The 10,678-nt window shown below is 37.9% G+C and overlaps 2 protein-coding genes across 2 annotated transcripts; one reads left to right on the forward strand and one right to left on the reverse strand.

Annotated features, from left to right (window-relative positions):
- Positions 1-382: 382 nt before the first annotated feature.
- dnaaf10 (dynein axonemal assembly factor 10) lies at positions 383-6,363 on the reverse strand. The gene is made up of 8 exons (XM_053332776.1): positions 6,109-6,363; positions 4,072-4,172; positions 3,650-3,780; positions 3,465-3,566; positions 2,799-2,914; positions 2,062-2,196; positions 903-1,000; positions 383-784 (listed from the first exon to the last, which is right to left on the reverse strand). Exons 1-8 carry the CDS (start codon positions 6,292-6,294, stop codon positions 577-579), a joined length of 1,077 nt encoding a protein of 358 aa, XP_053188751.1. The 5' UTR covers positions 6,295-6,363; the 3' UTR covers positions 383-576.
- A 230-nt stretch (positions 6,364-6,593) lies between these two features.
- On the forward strand, positions 6,594-10,453 carry pno1 (partner of NOB1 homolog). The gene is made up of 7 exons (XM_053332778.1): positions 6,594-6,880; positions 8,483-8,629; positions 8,715-8,798; positions 9,143-9,203; positions 9,321-9,438; positions 9,931-10,001; positions 10,129-10,453. The coding sequence occupies exons 1-7, from the start codon at positions 6,683-6,685 to the stop codon at positions 10,194-10,196; spliced, it is 747 nt and encodes a 248-aa protein (XP_053188753.1). The 5' UTR covers positions 6,594-6,682; the 3' UTR covers positions 10,197-10,453.
- The last annotated feature ends 225 nt before the right edge of the window (positions 10,454-10,678 follow it).

Here is a 10,678-nt window from a genome sequence, read left to right on the forward strand (position 1 = left end):
TGACCTGTGGTTGTGTTTGTAGGCTGCATCGAGAAATATATCGACATCTTGGATGGAAAGGGAATGAATAAGCTGCTGAGGAGCGTCTATTCAAGGATCCATGACAGAGATGAGGACGATCAGGATCTCCAGGACTTTTTCAAGTTCAAATGCTGGATATGATCGTTGTGGTAACTCAGTACTGAATAGCTGTATTAATCTTTTTGAATCCTTGAGTCACAGTTTAACATGTTTGCTTTTATACCAGAAATACATTTCAGTGTTTTCTTTATTTCTGTCCTTCGCTGATAAGACAGTTCCTATGCTTACACAAACAGTTCATGGCTTGACTTCACTTCATTCTGGTGTCATCAAAAACTTGAGACAACATTTTTTTATACAAAGGCACATTTAATCTGAAAACACAGAGTTCTCAACAAAACTTCATATCAAAAGTCACAGTTTTCACAACAGACAAAACTTAAGCACAGAAATGTTAACCAGTGTGCAACAAAAGACTTTCAACAAAAGACTTTCAGTGAGCATCCTACAAAAACGTAAGTAGATAAAGAATCAGTCTTTGGTGTCACCTATTTTTCACACCGTGTTGAGTTTGGTGACGATGAGAACACGCACAGACTGGTCAAAGCCTGAACACACACACAGACCCTGCTTGTCGGGGCTCCAGTCCAGACTAGCGATTGGCTGAGTGGACAGAGTGACATTTTGTAAGAGGTTAACGGTGCCGGCTACGCCCACATTTACGTCATCGGAGTCCTTCTTACTTCTCTGAGCGGGATACTCACTGTAATGACATCACAAAAAATATTTTACAGATTAGTTTGTAGTAAAGCAAAAAAAAAATCATGATGAGTACTATCTTGAAATTGGATTAACTTTGTGAGTAAAGATGGATGACTTACTATTTCCATAGATGTATATTGCCTGCTCCTCCTGCAGTCATAAAGATGTCTCTGTTTTGAGGTAAATGCCTCACCTGCCAGATGGTCGATTTATGAGCCTAAAATAAAGAAAAAGGACCATTTACATAATTTGAATTCTCTCACCGTTCAAAATGCAAACTTGTTAAACTACTTAAATCTGATTATGATCAAATAATGCCGAGGCTGTTGTGTAATTTGAAATCAAGATTGTTGTTCCTCAGAGTTTTAACTCTTCCTTTGGTATTGACAAAGCAGATCACTAGTTTGATCTCTGCTACGAGCCCCCTCCTTCCCAAATGCTCCACTTTTCATGCATCAACTGGCCAAACTGCACTGTAACACACATTAAATTGCCTTTACATATGCAGAACACCCCTCAAAAATAATCGTAACATTATTAATGACTTCATCAAGTCTGGTTTCATCAAGTGTTGCAGGACCTAAATAGTTGGACATGGAAGAGACAAGAAGAGTGACTATATCCTACTCACATACATTTTAAAAAGAACATAGCAACTGGTGCCTTCAGAAATTTGGATCTGTGGTTGTTAGCTGTATGAATTTATTGGCTCCTGTTTGGCAATCTTACTGTGATATTCTTCCATTTTAAATCCCTTCAGTAAAAAAGATCCAAAGTCAAACTTCATCCATATGGAAAGACCTGCTTGTTGAGCTACACAGATATCTTATTTATAACTAAAATATCTGACGGAGCCTCATGAATCATGGTTGGAGACATTGATGTGCCAACTGTTGATGGCTCAGAAGAACTGGACAAATATTTAGAAAGCTGAGGCGTCTGATCTCTCAGACCCAGCAAACACTTGGCAAGCCAGGCGGTGCACTAATGCTGGTCTAAGTGTGTTTTTCTAGAATTTTCCCACAAAAAGACGCACTTCTCTTTCCTCGCTGGACCTGTGTCATTTTTGGACGATGACACAAAGCCACAGAGACTGTTAGACAAACACCACCCCAAACACTTCCAGCTGTGAAAATGAACAAAACGATGTGTGCCTCCATTTCCCCTCGGTACCCTACAAATGTAATAATAATAATAATAATGATAATAACCTTTTGACATTTTCCCCATACATAGGAGCCAAACATCCATCTGGCTCACCCCGCCCAACTCAATTACCTTTTCGGAAACAGAGGCGAAGCCCTTGGTGGGGTGTTGAGTCCTCATGTCAAAGACTTGGAATTTTCCCTCCAGTGAGGTGGCTACCAGCTTGTTCATGTTGATGTCTTTCCTGTCAAACTCCACACAGCATACCTGGCCATGATGCAAAATAATAAAATAACAGTAACTCTCTCTGGACATTTATCACATGGCAAAACCACAAACTATTCTGAAATGGACGTATAATGACCCTTGACGGGATGTGTTGAATGAGAGAAGCGACTGTGTAATAAAAATGGGTGCAGTGCTTTTGTATATGACGTGTGAAGAGAACATGCATTCACCTCAGACTTCCCCTATGATTGTATGTACAGTCTACTAAATCATGCTGGGAAGTCATTTTAAGCTCTGTCTCCACATCTGTCACTGTTTTTGTCTACATTATGATTCAAGTGCAGGCTGCGGTGCAAAAGAAATAATGTATGTTTGGGTAGTTTATCTTAATAAAAACATCAATTCTAAACATTACAACTCCAAGTTTATATAGGTGAGTTGGTTGAATCACATTGTCAGTCTCACTTCCCGTTTTCTACAGAAATGATTGTAATTTTCTTGCTGTGGTGCCACAATGGCTACATGGCTACATGACTACATGAATCAAGAGGGAAATCTTCCCCAGACATATTTAACATCATACATCTTCTTTACAGATGTTTTTATATTTCATCATTCAAATGTTTGTGTGTGCACCTCACCCCATTTTTAATGTTGGTCTCCCACCGTAGAGACATATTGCGCAGGTCGAAGAGTTTGATGTCCCCGTTGTCATAGCCAGCACACACACAGCGGTCCTGGTCATTGAAGGCGTGACCTGTAATAAAAAGGGTCAGTTTTGATCCATGAAGGCACACTTTCAGAGCTGTTTGGGAAATTTGTAATGAAACAACAAGCACATGAAATAGGCTGAAATTTACAGCAGTGTTTTAGGGTACATAATTGTTGCATTCAGGACATTAACATAGCTAGGAATGTGCCTCTTTATTTAGCATTATGAAGTACGATCGAATATTTTCACAGTATTGATATAAACTGTAAATCATCAGGAAAGCAGGTGTCCGTCCTGTGCACGGGGCAATGCACAAGAGTGGGAGGATGATTGTTTTTCTGAAAGTAAAAGGCAAATGCATACCGCCTGATTATCCACTTTATATTGGTTGTTGTTACTGTATTGGTAAAACATGCCCTCAGCACCACTTGTCAATTACATGACAACTATTTGAATTGTCAGATAATTACACACAAGAAAATGATGTCATGATGCTTAGTAAAGTAGACATGATACATATGATAAAAGGTGCACATTTTTACAATAAAAGGTGATGGTTGATGGTGATGTCGACATTTAGGATGTATATACACACCAAAAGCAACAGTCCAGCAGTCCCTCTTGGTTTCTCCTTCCACAGGCTCCATGTTGGCTACAGGCGAATCCTTCTGTCGAGGATCCCACACCTTCACTGTCCCTGTAACACCCAAAGGAAAACAGACATATTAGCTAACTAACTTCTGTACCTAATTTATTTGATCTTGTTGTTATTTCCATTACCGTCTCTGCTTCCAGTGACTATCTCAGGTGCGCCATCGCCAATCCCCAGGCCTCCAACACCATCGATACTATTCACAATCTCTTTGTGGGCCTTTACAGAGTACACCGGCACTTCAGGCATCTCCAGATTCCTGTACACAATAGGAATAAATGCACTGAATGAACCAGTAGACTACGAGGCAGGTTCAGTGTGCATTCACTTTCAAATCAGTCAGTCAGTGATTCATCTAAGAAGAAATTGCACGACTTTTCCATTTAACAGGCCAACACTAATTATCCAATTCAACCTTTGGTATTAACACAGTTTTAAAGTACAGGCTCTACAATGAACAGATGAAGTTCTTTGTGTTTTAATTCAAATCATTTCATGTCATTTCTGGCAAGACGCAGACAGTATGACATCAGTGCGTGTAGATAAATACCATATGTTGAGATTTCCGTCAAAATCCCCAGTTGCTATGTGTCTTTGTTGCAGAGAGGTGGCTCCGAATGTCCCGCACTTTATGGGTTTAGGCTTCTCTACCTGAAACATGAGAGGGGCAAAGTTTAGCTCAAAGAAAGGCACAAGCAGTGAAATCATAGTGAATGTGCTGTTTGACAGGAACAGCATGTGTAAAATGAAACGTTTGTGACTAACTGGGATTACTAAAAATAATCAAAAATCTATTCATGAACTAAATATTAGGAGCAAAGAGTCCTAGAGGAGGAGTTTTTTTATGCCCCAGTTTCCCAAGCTGATTCACAACCCTCTTATCCTGCTTCCCCAAATCTCTGCACTCTAGATCAGCTGTGTCTTTATATCTTCTCCTAGTCCAGCTACAGACCCATGACCACTACAGTTCCAGTTACCAGTAAACTATACACTCGCAGACAACTCAAGTTTTCTGACATTTGTCTTTCTGAGACACTTATCAGTGTCGTATTGCATTGCCTGTTCAGTGTCATGGGCTGACATTTGCATCCCATAATGGTAGTTAAAGGTCACAGGCTGTTCTACTCAAGGCCTATAACTGTACAAGGGCGTGTATGTGTGTGTGGGTATGTGTGTGTGTTTGTGTGTGTGTGTGTGTGTGTGTGAGTGTGTGTGAGTGTGTGTGTGTTCATTCTTGAGGTGCCCAAATTAACACTGAAATAGATTCTTCTGGCCCTAATAATTCCTCCTGTTCATTCTGGCTATTAAAAGAACCCTTCATAATCCATTTACAATGTGAGTGATCAGGGCCTAAATCCACAGTCATACAATATCAAAACATGTATTTAAAAGTTTATCTGAATCTAATATGAACCTTCAACAGGGAAACACTGTTCGGGGAAACCCAAAGAGGGAAATGTATGCTAAAAAAGACTGTAAACGTTTCAGATATCCACTTGATATGACTTACTCAGTGTGCTGGAGCCTCATATAAGTTTCAGATAAACTTTTTAACATTTATTAACAGCTTTCCTTGACAAATTTAACACAAATAAAATTGGTGAAGTAACAATACAAAGACACAAGACATGGTTATACATACCAAATGATGCCATTAAATGTTTACGGTTTGTAACAGGAGACCTCCTTGCTAAATAAATGTCCCTCTGGAGTTGAATTGTAATGATTATATTTTCCATAAAGTTAATGACCCTAAGTCTTTGGATTCATTGGTGCAAGGTGTATGGGACTTAAGCCAGTTTATTGTAATCATTTTAAGGGCTATTAACACAAGAACTCAAAGCATATATTATTTGTATATTTGACTCTTTTTCTTAATTCAAGTTTAATATATTCATATGTTACTGTTTTAGTGCACTGATGTCATTTTATATACAACAGATTTGTTAAACTGTAAAATATCCTACCTTCATTACATTTGAGGGATCATTACAAAAAAATGTCTATCTTTATATCCTGTGCATATAATATTATCAGCCAATATATTGAAATCAGGATTGTTTTACTCCCTGATATCTAGTATCGGTCGGGCCCTTGGACATATGTGTCTATGCATGCATGGATGTTTCTGTTTGTAAGCACGTTTGTAGTTTCATTTTGTTCTTTAATGTACACAAACACAATTTGAATTGAATTGATTTTTTTGCACAAAATGTGTGGACTGTGTTGTCACTCTCACATAAAGCACATTCAAACAGGATCTTGATAGTAAAAAGGAGGAATTGTCACAGAGAGAAAAAACTCTTTCAGTGGACACCTGTCTGTTGTTTTAAGACAGACTGGAATAAACCTATCTTCAAAGGACGTATTATATGATAGCAAAGGCAGGTCAAAACAATTCAACTTTAACTAGTAAAGGTCATTTAGTGTTGCCTGTTGCTATGGAGACAAGGCACCTGCAGGACTCAGATTATCTAACTAACCCCTAAACTGTTTGAACAATCAGTTTCCAAGAAAAAAAGCAAAACAGGTGCAATATATATTTGTGTGTTGTCTTATTTGCATTATATGTGTGTTTTTTATCTACCTCCTTGATAAGCTGAGCCTCTCCGCGCTGCACCTCGTATATCTGCATCACTCCGGTTCCTCTCGCAAAGTTCCCGAGGCAGACAAACTTCGCGCTGCACGGGATCCATTTACTGTCAAACACGGTGTAGTTCAAACTTTTCTGAATGTGCGCGATTATCTGAGGCTTTGACAGCGGTGACGACATGTTTACGGCTCTAAAAAAGGTTGAAAAGTGGAAAGAATATGAAAGGTTCAGTGTAGTTGCACTGCCAAAACAAACCACCCCAGGACCCCTCCTACAGCTGCCTCAAGAGCTGCCTGACAAAATATACACATATCAAGTTAACATTTGACTTTTTTTAGATACACCGCATGTATCCGAGTATTATATATTATTTTAAGTACAAATTTAGTATGCCACTGAAATATTCCTGTCGATTTTAACGGCATTTATATAATTTTTAACTCTACAGGCGATGATGAAGATGCTGTTTGGGTCTTTTTCCATTCCACGAGGAGAACCTCGGCAGCCCCGTGGCCACACTCTGCCTCAGTTTTTTACTCTTTAGTCGGATTTAAAAACTTATTTCGACATGGACACAGACACTAATACAGCTCAGGACGTTGGTGCCGCTGCGGAGAAAGTAGACGACACGGACTCTTTCACTAAAGTCAAATCTAAAAAGACTCAGAAGAGAAAACATGAGCAGGACGCAGGGGACATGGACACCGAGGATGTCGTGGCCAGAAAACGGCCTCAGTTTCCTCCAATTTCAGGCGACAAACTAAAAGTAAGTACTTGCTGAGTATAATTATGTAAAAAAACTGCCAATAAGTGGTTATGTTATGTTTTCTGCTCGTCTCTGAAAGTATTTGTCAAGTACAGACATGGCTATTAAAGGTATTGCACATGCGCAGTACAGCATTGAGTAACAATTTATATCATGAGATTTTAAATTTATTACACACATTTTATCTTCATTTAATGTACAGCTACAACTAATCATGATTGATAACAGTGCAATTCAGCTGTTTGTAAGAGCAGCAGCATCTCAGTTTATTATTTATTTATTTATTTACCAGGCGTCATGTACAATTGACACTAATCTCAAAGAAAAAATATGCATTACACCAGAGTATAGATATTGGTTTGGTTAGTTTCCATCTGCATGCCCTGTGATAGTCCAGCATAAGAACTGCAAACCCTTTGAAAAAGTAAACAGACATGAGTACAACAGGTAGGGCAAGGTGGGTAAGTGTAGTTCAGCTGTTTGTAAGAGCAGCAGTATCTCAGTTTATTTATTTATTTATTTATCAGGGATCATATATAGTTGACATTAATCTCAAAGTATCAGAGTGTAGCTATTGGCTTGTGTCCATCTGCATGCCCTGTGATAGTCCAGCATAAGAACTTCAAACCCTTTGGAAAGGTAAACAGACATGAGTACAACAGGCAGGTTTAGGTGGGCAGCTAGACACAAGCTCAATACATATCAGGAAGGGAAGGAGAGGCATAGAATTATTACACACAAAACAACACAAAACAGAATAATAACAACAACTATTCAGATAACATGAGAAAACACTCCAAATCTAAATTTGGTTTGATGCTGGCACGTAGAGCAACCGCCTCTGGAAAGAAGGTTTTCATGGATCTCAGTCTGTTCATAGAGTTTGGATGGGATGACTTCAAATGTAATTTTATGCTCTACATTTTTTTAAAGACAAAACCTTTAATGGTTTGGTTAATGTTTAGTCTATAGCATGTTAAAATATAGTGACACAATTTCATGTTATGATTGACTAACAGTCTAACAGGTTAAGATATTCAATCAACTGTCATATATGAAAAGTTAAAAAACCAAACAGCAAATCTTTTTAAGAGGCTGCTCCCATAAAAATTGGCATTTTTATTTGGAAAATGATCTATGATTAAAAATAGTTGCAGATTAATTTTCTTACACTTGACTAGTGAATTAGTTGTTGTAACCCTGATGTATAGATTGCAGTCACTAGCAACTTTGCAGTATATGGTTTAAAATGCAGAGTGTTTGATAAACTCATTAAATATTCATTGTTTATAAGGATAGGATAAGTGAGACCTCCTACAACTAGAATTACCATTGCAGATGAATCCATATATAATTACATGCTGGAAAGGATTATCATGCAGAATTAGAAGTGTTAATTACATTTAAAGTCTAAGTAAAATGTGGACTCGATGACCCTTTAATTTTAATTGTGCATTTTTCCATTAAGGCGTTTGTTGATTTTGCAAGCATAACTAAAGTTTTATTTTAATAAGTTCCATTTTAATGTCACATAACACAATGAACATTTTGAACATTATTCATTTGATGTGATGATAACTGAGTCGTGTGTGTTTGTTTCAGGGACCAGATGAGATGCGCAAAATCGCAGTCCCAGCTCACAGATACACCCCGCTGAAAGAAAACTGGCTGAAGATCTTCACCCCCATCGTAGAGAACCTACAGCTTCAAGTCAGATTCAACCTCAAAACTCGTAACGTTGAAATCAAAGTGAGTTTTCCAACATATTTTAGCAGTGTTTCGCAAGTATTGTTTGTCTATTTTGTTCAATTCTAATTAGCCTTTCTTTTTTCAGACATGCAAAGAGACACAGGACATCGCCTCGCTCACAAAAGCAGCAGATTTTGTTAGAGCGTTTGTTCTTGGATTCCAGGTTGAAGTAAGTACATGAATTGGAGGTTTTTAGTGAGCTGTGCCTGTTTTCATTTACTCTAAGGAAATTCTTCTTTTATTACATTTCTCAAAAATCTACAAATGTCTAGCAAAGCTGAAGTTTTATGGCCACATGTAGAGATTAGGGATTAGTACAGATCTTATTGTTAGTTTGCTGTTTTGTCCTGTGTCAACAAGATGATGGCTCCTTCCTGTGAAAAATCTCATTTAAGAATAGCAAGTTTATTATAGCCCATAGTATTTCATATTTTTACTTTGTAGGCAATCGTTTGTTGATGATTTGCAATTGTCTGGGTTTTGTGACATGACACGCACATCTTCTCTCCCCAGGATGCTCTCGCTCTCATCAGATTAGACGAGCTTTTCCTAGAAAGCTTTGATGTCACAGACGGTAAGATGGCATCACCTTGGTTGACTACTCTGAAAGTCTTTTTTTATTAACACTTTATTTCCCAGCTGTCTGATTTCTTGGTGTGTTTAATCGTGTTCTCATGTTGTTGGTCTGCAGTGAAACCTCTGAAGGGAGACCACTTATCCAGAGCCATTGGAAGAATAGCGGGGAAGGGAGGAAAAACCAAATTCACCATTGAAAATGTGACAAAGACTCGCATCGTGTTAGCAGAAACGTGAGTGAACAGTAATATAATATTTATGTTATCATTTGCTGTTATTTTATTACAATGATTGTTAAACACAAATTCAGTTATTTCAGTGCAGTTTGACTGTTTCAATACACTATTGCAGACACTAACAGAAGCTATAAAATTAGGTTTTACTTTTATGTCATGCACGGCTGCAGCCCAAAGACATACATTGGACAGAAACCCAACACATTTGATTAGTTGCTGCTTTAAAAAATACCTACTTTTATGAAACTAGAAAAAAGTTCTGTCCTATTTAGAAATAGGATTGTGTTGCTGATTTCATTTTCACATCAGATGTTAGTGACACTTGATTTCCAAATGATGTAGTTATTAAATGTAGGAACATACTGTTATATTGAGGAATTGATACAGTTGCTTGTGAAGCTCACAGAAATTGAGGGAGAGTGTGTATGTGCTTGTTAATGACAGAGATGTTCAAATGCTTAACTTTACACTTCATGTGCTTCTCAACAGAAAAGTCCACCTATTAGGATCTTTCCAGAATATTAAGATGGCCCGGACAGCGATATGTAACTTGATCTTAGGTAAGACACACATTGTTTTTACACTTGATTAATACAATAAAACCAGATCAGCTGGTTAACGTCACATCTTTGAATCCATTTGTAGTTCTGAGAAGTAACCTTTTAAAAACCCCTTTCCCCTCAACAGGAAGTCCACCTTCAAAGGTCTACGGCAACATCAGGGTGGTGGCGAGCAGAACTGCTGAGAGATTCTGAGGTCTGATAGGTTGCTGTGTGTATTTATCTATCCAGGCATTGGATGCTGCTTTTCCCCACTGTGTTGATGAGTTAAGACTGTTGACTGCCTTTTGAACCAATACCTCTGGTTCCTCTGCCATGGCCTCATGTTTTCATCATCATCTGGACTTTTTGGTCAGTTGGTGCCAAATATGAGGAAAAACTGATGATACGTGCATTAACAGTGCATGTATCTGAAAGTATGAGTTTGTGTAAATAAAAACAAAATGAATCAATCACTGAAGTGTCACATATGAGGTTTTGGACAAGGAACTATTAACAATAACAAATACAGTGGAAAGTAGGCTTTAATAAAGGGGGACAGTAAATCCATTACTTCCAACATTTCAAAGTTTATTTAAATTTTATTTCTTACAGTATCAAGTTTCCAACAGTCCCACAGCATATGATGCAGCATGCAGAAAAAAGGAAAAAAAAAAAAAAGGTTCTTAAACTTAAAT

This window comes from Scomber japonicus, chromosome 14 (assembly GCF_027409825.1).
Source record: "Scomber japonicus isolate fScoJap1 chromosome 14, fScoJap1.pri, whole genome shotgun sequence".
Taxonomy (NCBI): domain Eukaryota; kingdom Metazoa; phylum Chordata; class Actinopteri; order Scombriformes; family Scombridae; genus Scomber; species Scomber japonicus.